Source organism: Salvelinus namaycush, chromosome 12 (assembly GCF_016432855.1).
Source record: "Salvelinus namaycush isolate Seneca chromosome 12, SaNama_1.0, whole genome shotgun sequence".
Classification (NCBI taxonomy): Eukaryota; Metazoa; Chordata; class Actinopteri; order Salmoniformes; family Salmonidae; genus Salvelinus; species Salvelinus namaycush.
The window spans coordinates 34,940,228-34,956,547 of record NC_052318.1 but is presented as its reverse complement, the minus strand read 5'-3'; the positions used below and the strand labels follow the sequence as shown (position 1 = coordinate 34,956,547).

The 16,320-nt window shown below is 46.1% G+C and overlaps 1 protein-coding gene across 1 annotated transcript in view; it reads right to left on the bottom strand.

The window, feature by feature from the left end:
* LOC120057508 (connector enhancer of kinase suppressor of ras 2-like) overlaps positions 1-16,320 on the bottom strand; it is a 52,408-nt gene that overhangs the window by 5,961 nt on the left and 30,127 nt on the right. The window contains exons 9-14 of the mRNA XM_039006107.1: positions 12,736-12,882; positions 3,817-3,950; positions 3,503-3,717; positions 1,721-1,798; positions 508-755; positions 89-123 (exon numbers count right to left, since the gene is read on the bottom strand). Of these exons, the coding sequence (XP_038862035.1) occupies positions 89-123; positions 508-755; positions 1,721-1,798; positions 3,503-3,717; positions 3,817-3,950; positions 12,736-12,882 (857 nt within the window). The remainder of the gene's footprint in view (positions 1-88; positions 124-507; positions 756-1,720; positions 1,799-3,502; positions 3,718-3,816; positions 3,951-12,735; positions 12,883-16,320) is intronic.

Sequence of the window (16,320 nt, the reverse complement as noted above, 5' to 3'; positions counted from 1 at the left end):
TTTTTAAATCATCAAATAAATCAATGTTCCTCACAAAATCATGCCTAGATTGTCTCCTTGACCCCATGGAGAAGAACTGCTCACTCACCTGTCAGTGTCAGCTCTCAGTGTGTCTCCAGCTCTCTGCAGAAAGGTAAAGAGCAGATTAGTGCATCAGAGAGAGAGAGAGAGAGAGATATGAGAGAGAGATCATAGCACACTGTCATCTCAGAGGGTGGACTGTGTTTCCAGTTGTGACCAGGCAGGCAGATTAGAAGATCAGGGTCAGGAACCATGGGGTGTCTTGGGTTGTGGAAGTAGAGGTGGTATGGGTGGAAGTGTGGCAAACTTCTGACTCACTTATCTAATATTGTGACCTCAAAAAGGCTTTAACCACAAAACTGCTCTGTGACACAAATATGTTGAATCTGCATTGCCAAACCATTATGTCACTATGTCTGACTGCGTTAATAGCCATAATGTCATTCTTGATGCAGGTTGACAAAAACACTAGCTGTGATGACTCACGTGGTACATTGGCACAGTGTTGCTCTCAGGCAGTGAGAAGGACAGGCCCTCTGGGGGTCCTGAGTCCAGTCTGACGGGCGGGGCCAGCATGGATGGGCTGATGGGATAGCTGGGGCTGCTGGGGTTGTGGCTCTTCTTGCGGGAACGCCGCCCAGTGTCCCGCTTGCATTCCCTGGAAACATCTGGCTCCTCCTGTATCACCAGGATCTTGTCATCGCTCAGGTAACGTAGCAGGGAGTTGTCTGAGTCTAGCAGAGGTCAGGGAAGGATGGAAAGAGGGGTGCAAAGTTGTGTCATTTGGAAGCCCAGAGAGGTTGTTATTTGTTCATTTGGAGTCCTAGAGTGCCTATCACATTCAAATGCTTGATGGCAAAACAAACTCTTACCAAAGGTATAATGAAGCATCATTTGAAAGGAAAATAAACTTTCAGAAGATTTCTGGTTCGATACTTGCGGTCTGATGTTGAGTCAAAGTGTGAGCAGCCCCTGAGGTAATGTTTAATGTTGTTTCCATAGCTTTAGTCCATAGAGCTTCATTAACCTCACAGACCTGCATGTTTCCACAGAAACCAACCTCTGTCACGTTACCTTCCATCAGTGAGGGCAGGCCTCCAACAGTGTGTGGTTTCAGAGAAGAGGGAGGCAGATATGTTCTTTGTATCGGCACTCGCTATTTATAACACAAGTCGTGGGAGTGAGATGCTCTCACTACAGCTCACTCAACATAACTGCTATACATAGTCTCACAAAGCTAAACACCACTGAAATCAGCCATGCGCAAAACAAATATTGAGTTTTCAACTCAATTAATGCCTGACATGAACATGTTGTCTATATATAATAGATTGAATCTCATTTTGTAAAAAAAAATGGCTGAGCTTCTTGTGATAGCTTTATCTTTATACAGTACAGTTTAAAAATAGTTCTAAATGTGCATTCATGTTTCTGTCAAGATTCCCTGGTTATATGTAAAGTCTAAAGAAACCCTTGTGCTCTATGCCAGTACTTGTGGCAGTTCCAGTTAAATGAATAAAAGGTTGCCAAAGAAGCAGATGATTAGTCATGTTGTTGACAGTGGGGACAGTGATTGGTCCTCATTAGGAGTCTGTACTTTGCAGAAGCAGTGAAACAAAAGCTACTTCCTTCTCCTAGTCAAGGCATTTAAGGGGGGTACTGAGGTGACTACCTGAACTTAAGGACCCACCTCTGCTACCTCTCTTGTACATATTTGGCTCCTTTGTCTCTGCCATCCAGTTGTAATCCGTTGGCATGGAAACTGGCCTGAGGTCACCTGGAAAGAAGTCCAAGTAGCATGTCAGCTGAGGTGTGAGTGGAGGGAGAGATGGGGGCTGAGGTGTGAGTGGAGGGAGAGTTAGGAGCTGAGGGAAGAGTGGAGGGAGAGTTAGAAGCTGAGGGAAAAGTGGAGGGAGAGTTAGGAGCTGAGAGAAAAGTGGAGGGAGAGTTAGGAGCTAAGGTGTGAGTGGAGGGAGAGTTAGGAGCTGAGGGAAGAGTGCAGGGAGAGTTAGGAGCTGAGGGAAAAGTGGAGGGAGAGTTAGGAGCTAAGGTGTGAGTGGAGGGAGAGTTAGAAGCTGAGGGACGAGTGGAGGGAGAGTTAGGAGCTGAGGGACGAGTGGATGGAGAGTTAGGAGCTGAGGGAAGAGTGGAGGGAGAGTTAGGAGCTGAGGGAAGAGCGAAGGGAGAGCTAGGAGCTGAGGGAAGAGTGGAGGGAGAGTTAGGAGCTGAGGGAAGAGCGAAGGGAGAGCTAGGAGCTGAGGGAAGAGTGGAGGGAGAGTTAGGAGCTGAGGGAAGAGCGGAGGGAGAGCTAGGAGCTGAGGTGTGAGTGGAGGGAGAGTTAGGAGCTGAGGTGTGAGTGGAGGGAGAGTTAGGAGCTGAGGTGTGAGTGGAGGGAGAGTTAGGAGCTGAGGGAAGAGCGAGGGAGAGCTAGGAGCTGAGGGAAGAGTGGGGGCTGTCTCACTGAGAGGGAGAGGAGAGGGTGAGAGATGGTGAGAGAGGAGTGGCTGTGCGTGGGTGGACGTCTGCCTGACAGTGGTTAAAGTGCAGGCAGGAAAGTAAGGGGTATAAGAGGAGTATGTTATAGCATGGGAATCCAGTTGAAAAGAAGTGAGCTTTAGAGTGAAGGGGAAACAGTAGACCTGCTGCACGTGTGTGAATGTGTGAGCATGAGAGAGACTGTGATGGGCCTTATCATGACACATGGTGCCTCCACAGACTGGGATGAGCAGATCGTACCCTGCTTGGAGCCATTATGGGCTTGGAAGGAATCCACTGTCACTTCCCTGGCAGACTGTTAACATGAAAAACACTCCGTCTGGCAGAGCCAAAGGGATTTATCTCTGCACCACTACACACTGTACAATACACGGCAAACTGAGCCTCAACTGAGCCTCGACAGCCATTTCTGTCTGATGGACGGATAGAATACTGTACATTGTCAAGGGCTGGCAAAGACCTCCTTTCCTTGTCCCAGTGTTTACAGACAGTGTGTCACTCACTAAATATTCCAGAGTTGTCCCATGCAGTATTGTGAATGAGCTCATCATGTAAAGTGCAGACAGAGGTGGCATGTAGAATAGTCAGGCTGATCTTAGGTGATGTCATCCTGACGCTGGCCATCCTACTGCTGCAGTGCTGATGATGATGAAGGGGCAATGACAGGGGATGTCTGACTGTGGGCGTGGAGGGTGGTGCTGGGCTGTGAGAGGGAGGGGTTTCTGTGAAACATGAATACGCTGGGGTGCATAATAATAATCTCTACTATGCATAGCAATTGCCATAGGGCTTCACTGTACGTTCTCCACGTGCCCTTTACAGCTGGATACACTGTAGGAGAATGAGCTTAAATGAAGGTAGGAGAGGAGAGCAACCCACCTCGCCTGGAATTCCACTCTTCAATGCTCCTTTAACATTACACTACTGCACAGAGAGAAGAGGGTGGTTGGTTGGTAGTGCTACCTATCTGGGCTGGGTGACTCACCATGGGTGGGTGTCCTGTCCCTCCGCCTGACCCCCGTGGAGCGACCCCTAGTCTCGTACTCCTGCCCCAGGGCCAGACAATCCTCCTCCACCAACGTGAAGTACTTGCCCCCATCGTGGTCCAGGTAGAAGCTGGGAGACTCCGAGCCCTTCATACCCATCTTTTCCATGCTGTACTTATTGATGTCATCGCAGGACATGATGCCTATCTCGTCTCTGTGATTAACAGGTAGGGTATGGAGAAGATCAGGCAGGCGCAACAGGACTAAACAGTAAGGTAAACAGAAGCTGTATGTATGGGTTTGGTAGGCTCACCTGTGTCCATAGAGGCCAGAGACTGGGGACAGGATGAATACGTCATGGCCACTGTCCAGCGTAGAGGACATCCCCATGGTCCCCATGCTGTTGGGCGGGGTGTTGGACTCACTGTTGGGACTGGTGGGGATGGGCTGTAGGGACAAGGGTGGACTCATGTAGACAGCAAGACTGAGCAGGATAGCAGGATGCAGAAGTATTAAACAATTTCCTAAACGCAATCATTTCTAATTCATAGCATTTTATGACATGATCCTATAGAATAGAGTTCTCCATGTTTGAGTTACTAGAGGATTAGGGTGCAATGTTGTGAGCTTGTGTGCTAGTCAGACAGTTCTCGTAGCCCTCTACACATGTACCCATTCACAGGTTGTAAATGTCAGATTTGGTCACTGATAAACATCTAAATTGGAACACAGTGGATGTACAGTAACATGCTATTCATGACGTCAGAGCGTTGGCTTTGCGCTTCACAGTGCTGTGTGGGTTTTGACTGACAGTCATTATAAACTTGAGCACCTCGCAGCGGTGCAAAGCGACGTACCCCTCCTACTAATTGGGCAACTTTTGCTAATTTTTTGTTGTCGGAGTGAGGGAAATGCTGTAAATTAAGAGGACTCTACGTATTTTGAAAGATGAGACGTTGAGGATTATAATAAATACCGCTTTGATGTCATACAAGCAAGCCAAACACCTGCCAGTCCAAATGTGTACTTCACATTTCCATAATAGAAAACTCATGTCATATACAATGTCAATGTTTATGATCATCATGTTTGATGTACAGTTACCAGATGACATGGCGTCATACCCTGACCAGAATGAGCCTGTTGGTCTATTGTGTCGTCACACGCACCTGAATGCACTCATGACTCCTTAACTATGCGGACAAAAATTACCATCTGTTTCTCTGAATTGCATTGTGAAAGCCTAACACGGTAATATCGTATTTTATAATTTAGCTAGTCATGTTGGCAATAGAACAAGCTTTCAAATTATGCCTACCTGACCTACATTGCGATTTATAATGGAATGTTTTTGGATTAGGTAAACAACAGTAATTGTGTGATGGCAGGGATGCAGGGCTGTGTTCCAACCCAAAAAACTACAAGTGTGCTTGCTCTAGTTCCTCAGTGGCACATCTAGGAGAGATCAAAAAGCATCTTATAGGTGAAGACTCTTCTTTGAATTGTTTGTTTTATTTAGCACCTACCCCACATTTTCCAGGAATATTCTTATCATGTTACTCAATGCATCCAGAGTATTTTCAGATTTCTTTATCAACAAATGTGGCGAAAACTTCAGTAAATGTGAGGTTTTTGGCAACTAATAGAGGGGATAACAACAGGACCCCTAACAACAAGGGATTCTGGGATCACGACTATATACAGTTGTCAGAAGTTTAAGTTTACATACACTTTAGCCAAATACATTTCAACTCAGTTTTTCACAATTCCTGACATTTAATCCTAGTAAAAATTCCCTGTCTTAGGTCAGTTAGGATCATCACTTTATTTTAAAAATGTGAAATGTCAGAATAATAGTAGAGAGAATGATTTATTTCAGCTTTTATTTCTTTCATCACATTCCCACTGGGTCAGAAGTTTACATACACTCAATTAGTATTTGGTAGCATTGCCTTTAAATTGTTTAACTTGGGTCAAACGTTTTGGGTAGCCTTCCACAAGCTTCCCACAATAAGTTGGTTGAATTTTGGCCCATTTCTCCTGACAGAGTTGGTGTAACTGAGTCAGGTTTGTAGGCCTCCTTGCTCGCACACACTTTTTCAGTTCTACCCACACATTTTCTATAGGATTGAGGTCAGGGCTTTGTGATGGCCGCTCCAATGCCTTGACTTTGTTGTCCTTAAGCCATTTTGCCACAATTTTGGAAGTATGCTTGGGGTCATTGTCCATTTGGAAGACCCATTTGCGACTAAGCTTTAACTTCCTGACTGATGTCTTGAGATGTTGCTTCATTATATCCATATAATTTTCCTCCCTCATGATGCCATCTATTTTGTGAAGTGCACCAGTCCCTCCTGCAGCAAAGCACGACCACAACATGATGCTGCCACCCCCGTGCTTCACGGTTGGGATGGTGTTCTTCGGCTTGCAAGCCTCCCCCTTTTTCCTCCAAACATAACGATGGTCATTATGGCCAAACAGTTCTATTTTTGTTTCATCAGACCAGAGGACATTTCTTCAAGATGTGTCAAGTGTGGTGAGGATGAGCCATCTCTCCCCAGGAGATACACTAGGAAGTCTAACCTACTGTGATGACTCAACCCCGTGCCCAATAACATCTGATTGGTAAAGGTCCTGTAAAAATCACATTACAACGTAAAGCAAAAAACAAAATGTTAATATATTTTCCTTTTACTCTTTCGAGTCCACTTCTACGATAAATTATCATTGCTCTGTAATTTTCCTTGAACTCCTATCAAAGAAATCAAAGCCATATTCCTTCCTGATAAGTATGTATGACCATGGAGGCTTCGGAACATCTAGAGCTCACTCCTTCTCCTGGACTTGTGTAATTAATAATAAATACCACTTAAAATAGAAATCCATTTTATGTACTTCTTCATTATTAATACATCACTACAAGAAAAGTTAAAATTATGGTGTAAATGTGTTGGCTCAGTGCTGTTAAAAGAAAATACCCCAACAGTTAGATTTTTCATGTCTCTCAGACCAAAACAGGAAGGGAAAAAAAGCAAAAAAAATATGAAGCAGTGGGTTATGAATAGGTTAGGAAACAAAGCAAGATCTTCTGGTCTTCTGTAGCTCAGTTGGTAGAGCATGGCGCCAGGATAGTGGGTTTGATTCCCGGGACCAGCCATATGTAAAATGTATGCACGCATTATTGTAAGTCACTTTGGATAAAAGCGTCTGCTAAATGCATTTACAGTGCATTCGGTAAGTATTCAGACCCCTTGACTTTTTCCACATTTTGTTATGTTACAGCCTTATTCCAAAATGGATTTTAATTATTATTTTTCCTCCATCAATCTACACAAAATACCACATAATGACAAAATGAAAACAGGTTTAGATTTTTTTGCAAATATATAAAAATTAAAAAAACGAAACACCTTATTTACATAAGTACTCAGACCCTTTGCTATGAGACTCGAAAATTGAGCTCAGATGCATCCTGTTTCCATTGATCATCCTTGATATGTTTCTACAACTTAAATGGAGTCCACGTGTGGTAAATTCAATTGATTGGATATGATTTGGAAAGGCTCACAGCTGTCTATAAAAGGTCCCACAGACGACAGTGCATGTCAGAGCAAAAACCAAGCCATGAGGTCGAAGGAATTATCCATAGAACAATTAGAGGAGAAGGGCCTTGGTCAGGGAGGTGACCAATAACCTGATGGTCACTCTGAAAGAGCTCCTGAGTTCCTCTGTAGAGATGGGAGAACCTTCCAGAAGGACAACCATCTCTGCAGCATACCACCAATCAGGCTTTTATGGTAGAGTTGTCAGACGGAAGCCACTCCTCAGTAAAAGGCACATGACAGCCCGCTTGGAGTTTGCCAAAAGGCACCTAAAGGACTCAGACCATGAGAAACAAAATTCCCTATGCCAAATGTCACGTCTGGAGGAAACCTGGGACGATCCCTACGGTGAAGCATGGTGGTGGCAGTTTCATGCTGTGGGGATGTTTTTCAGTGGCAGGGAATGGGAGATTAGTCAGGATTGAGGGAAAGATTAATGGAGCAAAGTACAGAGAGATCCTTGAAGGCTCGAGGCTGTAATCGCTGCCAAAGGTGCTTCAACAAAGTACTGAGTAAAGGGTCTGAATACTTATGTAAATATGTTATTTCAAATTTGAATATTTAATGTGCAAAATGTTATATTATGGGGTATTGTGTGTAGATTGATGAGAATTTTAGAATAAGGCTGTGATGTAAGAAAATGTGGAAAAGGTCAAGGAGTCTGAATACTTTCCAACTGCACTGTATTATTATAAAAAGACAACCCTGCACAAAATAATGATTACAGCTGGTAGTGCTCCCACTATGAGCAGCCACATTAACCTCGGCATTAACCTCTGTCCTTGGTTCTGTCTGTGTCCTATCAGTCTGTCCAGGGCAGCTGACTGAGAGTACTACTGTATGACACTGGATGAACAGATGGCTAGGTTCACTCTTCATTGACTCTTATCCACAATGGGAAACACTGAGTGCTTGATGGTGGTTCACTGAAGATTCATTTCAAATTCATCTCACATTGTCTTTGTCCTCTACTACCTGGATTTTCCATAGGCTTCTCTGTCATCATCTATTTGGTAAAGAGTTCATTTAATAATAGAACAGGCTACCCTTTCTCCAAGCCGTGTTGAGCTCCAGTGGTCCGACTCTTTTTGACTGACACATCCATCATAAACAGTCCTGGGAGACAAAGTCACTCTAACAGTGTTCGTACCATATGTCAGCGGCTCCTACAGTCATCCGGCATGCTGTCATTTAACTCTGAGGTGCTTCATTAACCAAACACTGGGTGAATTCTACTGTTCGTGAGTGATTGGTAACCTTTGTGTGTATTTGTTTGTTTAACCTGTAAGACTGCCAACAATAACCTCCCTGGAAGGCAATCCAATACTCTATTTTTTTATATTTTATTCAGCCACAATAATGAAGCATAGCTCAAGCGGAATCCTGTTCATTTCAGACTGAAAAACATGCCACTGTGCCAAATAATCAATACATCATTATTTCCCTGACATGACTGCAGTGCATATGCAGACCCTCATCACAGTCCCATACAGGAGCAACCATTCAAGCCTCACATATTGAGATATGATGATGATGTGCTGATTATCTGAACACATTAACTGATTTCACTGCAGATGCCAAAGACATGTAACCACAGAAACAGTCCTGGGCATCATCAAGGCAACCCATGCAGCATGAAAATGAGTAAGCCTAGTGCAGACCTAAAAATAGCTCTCACGCAGTACAGGGCTCCCGAAGAAAAACCATCCAGGCAGTTATGAAGTAAACCCCCAACCCCCTCTACCGTCATCCTCCCCAGCTAGCGTTCTGTCTTTGTTCCTCCTCCTCAGGCAGCCCCTGTTTCCCCCAGCCAATTCCCCATACTGTACTGTCTGTACTACATCCACACTGAGCAGCACAATGGATTCACTATCTCTTTCACTGACGCGCCACCAATAATGTATATAAACCCTGGATTGCTGATGCTTTGTATTGGCCGATGAGAGACTTTGAAGCCACCGGTCTGCCATATTGGCTTTCCACAGAAGAAGCAGTCCTCCATAGGAATGAATGGAATTCTACAGTATTTCAATTAAATGTTTAAAGTACAAAATTACATGTACCAAAATTGAGGCGCAGGGTCTTCAAAATAGCACCCCCCTGTCAGTCATCTAGTGTATATATAAATCATTACACTCCACACAATCCATTAGAACTCAATTAAAGAGTGACCAGGTATGAGCTATAAGTTAAGTGCTTACTCACTGTCACGCCCTGGCCTTAGTATTCTTTGTTTTCTTAATTATTTTAGTTAGGTCAGGGTGTGACATGGGGAATGTATGTGTTTTTTGTAGTGTCTAGGGTGGTTGTAAGGTTTAGGGGGTTTATTAGAGTAGTTGGGTTTATGTTTAGTATAGTAGTCTAGCTGTGTCTATGGTTGAGTGTAGGTATCTAGGAAAGTCTATGGTTGCCTGAATTGGGTCTCAATTAGAGACCGCTGGTTATTGTTGTCTCTGATTGGGAGCCATATTTAAGGCAACCATAGGCTTTAGCTGTTTGTGGGGAATTGTCTATGTCAGTGTGTAATGGTCAGTGTCAGCACCATTTTGTATTTATAGCTTCACGGTCGTCTGTTTGTTGTTTTGTTTTGTTTGTGGGGAATTGTCTATGTCGAAGTGTTTTGTGTCAGCACTGATGTTTGTATAGCTTCACGGTGTTCTGTTTGTTGTTTTGTTGTTTCCTTCTTTAAAATAAAAGAAGATGTACTTTCCACGCGCTGCGCCTTGGTCCTCTCTCAGTCCCGTTGACGATCGTGACAGAATTCCCCACCAATGCGGGATCAAGCAGCGTGAAAAGCGGCAACAGGAGCAGCGCAAGGAGGAATGGAAATGGGAGCGTAATATGGACTACACTACGTGGGAGGAGATCGACAGGTGGGCGATAGACCCAGGGCGAGTGCCGGAGCCAGCCTGGGATTCTCTGGCACAGTGTGAGGAGGGATACCGGCGAATGGAGGCAGCACGACGACGTGGTAGGAAGCCTGTGAGTCAGCCCAAAAAAATTCTTGGGGGGGCTTAGAGGTAGTGGGCCGAGGGCAGGTAGGAGACCTGCGCCCACTTCACAGGCTAACCGTGGAGAGCGGGAGTACTGGCGAACACCGTGTTACGCAGTAGAGCGCACGGTGTCTCCTGTACGTGTTCATAGCCCGGTGCGGGTTATTCCACCTCCCCGCACAGGTAGGGCTAGATTGGGCATTGAGCCAGGTGCCATGATGCCGGCTCAACGCGTCTGGTCTCCAGTGCGTCTCCTCGGGCCGGCATACATGGCACCAGCCTTACGCATGGTGTCCCCGGTTCGCCTACATAGCCCGGTGCGAGTTATTCCACCTCCCCGCACTGGTCGGGCGACGGGGAGCATTCAACCAGGTAAGGTTGGGCAGGCTTGGTGTTCAAGGGAACTAGTACGCCTGCACGGTCCGGTATTTCCGGCACCACCTCCCCGCCCCAGTCCAGTTCCACCAGTGCCTACACCACGTAACAGGCTTCCAGTGTGTCTCCAGAGCCCTGTTCCTCCTCCACGCACTCGTCCTATGGTGCGTGTCTCCAGCCCGGTACCACCAATTCCGGCACCACGCACTAAGCCTCCTGTGCGTCTCCAGAGTCCTGTGCATCCTGTTGCTGCTCCTCGCACTAGCCCTGAGATGCGTGTCCCCAGCCCGGTACCACCAGTTCCGGCACCACGCACTAGGCCTAATGTGCGTCCCCAGGATCCAGTATGCCCTGTTCCTTCTCCCCGCACTAGCCTGAAGGTGCGTGTCCTTAGCCCGGTGCCTCCAGTTCCGGCACCACGCACCAGGCCTACAGTGCGCCTCATCCGGCCAGAGCCATCCGTCTGCCCAGCGCCATCTGAGCCATCCGTCTGCCCAGCGCCATCTGAGCCATCCGTCTCCCCAGCGCCGTCTGAGCCATCCGTCTCCCCAGCGCCGTCTGAGCCATCCGTCTGCCCCGAGCCATTAGAGCCGCCCGTCTGTCCCGAGCCGTCAGAGCCGTTAGTCAGTCAGGAGCCGCTAGAGCCATTCGTCAGTCAGGATCTGCCAGAGCCGCCAACCAGACAGGATCTGCCAGAGCCGCCAACCAGACAGGATCTGCCAGAGCCGCCAACCAGACAGGATCTGCCAGAGCCGCCAACCAGACAGGATCTGCCAGAGCCGCCAACCAGACAGGATCTGCCAGAGCCGCCAGCCAGACAGGATCTGCCAGAGCCGCCAGCCAGCCATGAGCAGCCAGAGCCGCCAGCCAGCCATGAGCAGCCAGATCCGTCAGCCAGCCATGAGCAGCCAGATCCGTCAGCCAGCCATGAGCAGCCAGATCCGTCAGCCAGCCATGAGCAGCCAGATCCGTCAGCCAGCCATGAGCAGCCAGATCCGTCAGCCAGCCATGAGCAGCCAGATCCGTCAGCCAGCCATGAGCAGCCAGATCCGTCAGCCAGCCATGAGCCGTACAGCCAGGATCCGCCAGAGCCGTCCAGCCAGGATCCGCCAGAGCCGTCATCCAGCCAGGATCCGTTCCTCAGTCCGGAGCTGCCGTCCCTCAGTCCGGAGCTGCCGTCCCTCAGTCCGGAGCTGCCCCTTATCCTGGTGCTGCCCCTTATCCTGGTGCTGCCCCTTAGTCCGGTGCTGCCCCTTAGTCCGGTGCTGCCCCTTAGTCCGGTGCTGCCCCTTAGTCCGGTGCTGCCCCTTAGTCCGGTGCTGCCCCTTAGTCCGGTGCTGCCCCTTAGTCCGGTGCTGCCCCTTAGTCCGGTGCTGCCCCTTAATCCAGTGGGGTTAATGTGGAGGGTGGCCATTTGGAGGAGGCTACGTAAGCGGGTAGTGACTATGGTGGGGTGGGGACCACGACCAGTGCCGGAGCCGCCGCCGTGGACGGACGCCCACCCAGACCCTCCCCTAGACTATGTGCTGGTGCGCCCGGAGTTCGCACCTTAAGGGGGGGGTTATGTCACGCCCTGGCCTTAGTATTCTTTGTTTTCTTAATTATTTTAGTTAGGTCAGGGTGTGACATGGGGAATGTATGTGTTTTTTGTAGTGTCTAGGGTGGTTGTAAGGTTTAGGGGGTTTATTAGAGTAGTTGGGTTTATGTTTAGTATAGTAGTCTAGCTGTGTCTATGGTTGAGTGTAGGTATCTAGGAAAGTCTATGGTTGCCTGAATTGGGTCTCAATTAGAGACAGCTGGTTATTGTTGTCTCTGATTGGGAGCCATATTTAAGGCAACCATAGGCTTTAGCTGTTTGTGGGGAATTGTCTATGTCGAAGTGTTTTGTGTCAGCACTGATGTTTGTATAGCTTCACGGTCGTCTGTTCTGTTTGTTGTTTTGTTGTTTCCTTCTTTAAAATAAAAGAAGATGTACTTTCCACGCGCTGCGCCTTGGTCCTCTCTCAGTCCCGTTGACGATCGTGACACTCACAGACAATTACCCTTTAGTTCATCATGTATCATAATCTAATTTATTAACATTGCGACACTCATAAGGAGCTTCTAGGCCAGTTGGTCATTATCAATAATGAGCGCTTTGTTCCTTATCGCTAAAATTAAACAGCAACCAGATGAATTGGTGAAATAATTGCTATTCATATCTACCAGAAGGAATCCTAAACAGATATTCAAACAAAACCAATCACATCATAATATAATTACCTGGAGTGCAAGGGGTTTCCATCGTACATTCTTGAGCAGGGCAGGGGCAGATGTGAGAGTGTTCTGAGGTCTCTTCTTCAGGGTGAGGATGACTCCATTGGGGTCTTCTCTGAGGGCATTCACCAGGTTCTTCAGCTGCCAGCCCACCTGCACAGATACGCCACAGAGGAGAGAGACAATTCAACACTCAGTGAAGCTGAAGAAATACTCAACCAATCATGACAATAGAGCTAGTAAATTACAGTAGCTACTGTGGTTCTGAACATCTCTTCAACCAACTATGCCTAAGAGGAACACCGGAGATAATGATGGTGAAAACAACTGCAAAACCATTCCAATACACTACAGCCCATTCCCACAAATTACAGTGCTTGGATAAGAATGGCATTTTGCACAAAAACAGTTAACCAAACAGCATGTGCTGGAAAGTGTTGCATACAATGTAGACAAAATGTTGTTCCATTTATTTATTTTCTTGACTGAACATAACCATTTTCAAAATTCTGTCCCATCTGTTGTACAATGTTAAATAACGTTTAACAGAAGTTAAACAAACTGATAGTGTTGCACCTCGTGCCGACCTATAATGCATCGCAAAGCATCAGCGCCAAGCCCTACTGGGCTCTGACCCGCAACAGACAGTGTGCAGCTGTGCTACAGTGAGCTTGGATCTACTGATGGCGGTGTGCTCCCAGGCAGGCTCCAGTAGAGGCAGGGGAGCAGAGAAAGCAGGTCACGTCCCCCTCCCTCCCTCTCCCTTCCTCCCTCTCTACGCCACACTGAGCACCTCTCTCTGCCTCTGTGCTCTGTAGAGTGCCAATGTTAATAATGCAACTTATCTGTAAACAAGTTACATTATTCAACTCAGGGACTGGCATGGCGACATAGTCAAACTATAAAAACACACACACACAGACACACATTGTTGTTCGGCTGAGACACTGTCTGTGTTCACAACAGCTATGCCGACTGGCAATGGCCCATTTCACTCCCACAAAGACTAAACATCGCCTGTCTTAAAAAGACAGACAGACACAATTACTGTACATACAGTACAATACACACACATACTCTATATACAGTACCAGTCAAAAGATTGGACACACCTACTCATTCTTTATTTTTTTCTACATTGTAGAATAATAGTGAAGACATCAAAACTATGAAATAACACATATGGAATCATGTAGTAACCAAAAAAGTGTTAAACAAATCAAAATAGATTTTAGATTCTTCAAAGTAGCCACCCGTTGCCTTGATGACAGCTTTGCACACTCTTGGAATTCTCTCAACCAGCTTCATGAGGTAGTCACCTGGAATGCATTTCAATTAACAGGTGTGCCTTGTTAAAAGTTAATTTCTGGAATTTCTTTCCTTCTTATAGCGTTTGAGCCAATCAGTTGTGTTGTGACAAGGTAGGGGTGGTATACAGAAGACAGCCCTGTTTGGTAAAAGACCAAGTCCATATTAAAGCAAGAACAGCTCAAATAAGCAAAGGGGAAACGACAGTCCATCATTACTTTAAGACATGAAGGTCAGTCAATCCGAAACGTTTCAAGAACTTTGAAAGTTTCTTCAGGTGCAGTCGCAAAAACCATCAAGCGCTATGATGAAACTGGCTCTCATGAGTACCGCCACAGGAAAGGAAGACCCAGAGTTACCTCTGCTGAAGAGGATAAGTTCATTAGAGTTACAAGCCTCAGAAATTGCAGCCCAAATAAATGCTTCAGAGAGCTCAAGTAACAGCCACATCAGCTGTTCAGAGGAGACTGCATGAATCAGGCCTTCATGGTCGAATTCCTGCAAAGAAACCACTACTAAAGGACACCAATAAGAAGAAGAGACTTGCTTGGGTCAAGAAACACGAGCAATGGACATTAAACCAGTGGAAATCTGTGCTTTGGTCTGATAAGTCCAAATTTGAGATTTTTGGTTCCAACCGCTGTGTCTTTGTGAGACACAGAGTGCGTGAACAGATGATCTCTTCATGTGTAGTTCCCACCGTGAAGCATGGAGGAGGTGGTGTGAGGGTGCTTTGCTGGTGACACTGTCAGTGATTTATTTAGAATTCAAGCACACTTAACCAACATGGCAACCACAGCATTCTGCAGTGATACGCCATCCCATCTGGTTTGCGCTTCGTGGGACTATCATTTGTTTTTCAACAGGACAATGACCCAACACACCTCCAGGCTGTGTAAGGGCTATTTCACCAAGAAGGAGAGTGATGGAGTGCTGCATCAAATGACCTGGCCTCCACAATCACCCAACCTCAACCCAATTGACATGGTTTGGGATGAGTTGGACCGCAGAGTTTTTTATTTTATTTCTTAAAAAACATATATATTTCACCTTTATTTAACCAGGTAGGCCAGTTGAGAACAAGTTCTCATTTACAACTGCGACCTGGCCAAGATAAAGCAAAGCAGTGCGACACAAACAACAACAGAGTTACATATGGAATAAACAAACATACAGTCAATAACACAATAGAAAAATCTATATACAGTGTGTGCAAATGAGGTAAGATAAGGGAGGTAAGGCAATAAATAGGCCATAGTGGCGAAATAATTACAATTTAGCTATTAAAACACTGGAGTGATAGATGTGCAGAAGATGAATGTGCAAGTAGAGACACTGGGGTGCAAAGGAGAAAGAAAAAATAAATAACAGTATTGGGATGAGTTAGTTGGAAGGGTTATTTGTGATCTGTGAGCTGCTCTGACAGCTGGTGCTTAAAACCTCTTGACGCTAGGGGTCAGATTTTTATTTTATTTTAAATAACGTTCCCACGGTAAACGGACTATTTCTCAGGTCCAGATCGTAGAATATGCATATACTTTACAGATTAGGATAGAAAACACTCCAAAGTTTCCAAAACTGTCAAAATATTGTCTGTGAGTATAACAAAACTGATTCTGCAGGCGAAAACCTGACAAAATCTAACCCGGAAGTGATTTAAAAAAAAAAATGTATCTGTGTTTCCTGGCCCGTCTTTCTTCCATTTAAAGGGGTATCAACCAGATTCCTTTTCCAATGGCTTCCTCAGGCTGTGACCAGGCTTTAGACATAGTTTCAGGCTTTTATTTTGAAAAATGAGCGAGATTTTTGATTTGTGATTGCATGATTATAAATATTGTTAGTAATATTTTGCGCCCTGCAATTCAGCGGTTGTTTAGGAAAATGATCCCGCTAAAGGGATCCGTAGCGCAGAGAACTTAAAGTTAGAGAGGGAGATATGAGTCTTTAGCTTCAGTGATTTTTGCAATTCGTTCCAGTCATTGGCAGCAGAGAACTGGAAGGAAAGGCGGCCAAAGTTGGAATTGGCTTTGGGGGTGACCAGTGAAATATACTTGCTGGAGCGCCTGCTACGGGTGGGTGCTCCTTTGGTGACCAGTGAGCTGAGATAAGGCGGGTCTTTACCTAGCAAAGACTTATAGATGACCTGGAGCCAGTGTGTTTGGCGACGAATATGAAGCGAGGGCCAGCCAAAGAGCATACAGGTCGCAGTGGTGGGTAGTATATGGGGCTTTGGTGACAAAACGGATGGCACTGTGATAGACTGCATCCAGTTTGCTGAGTAGA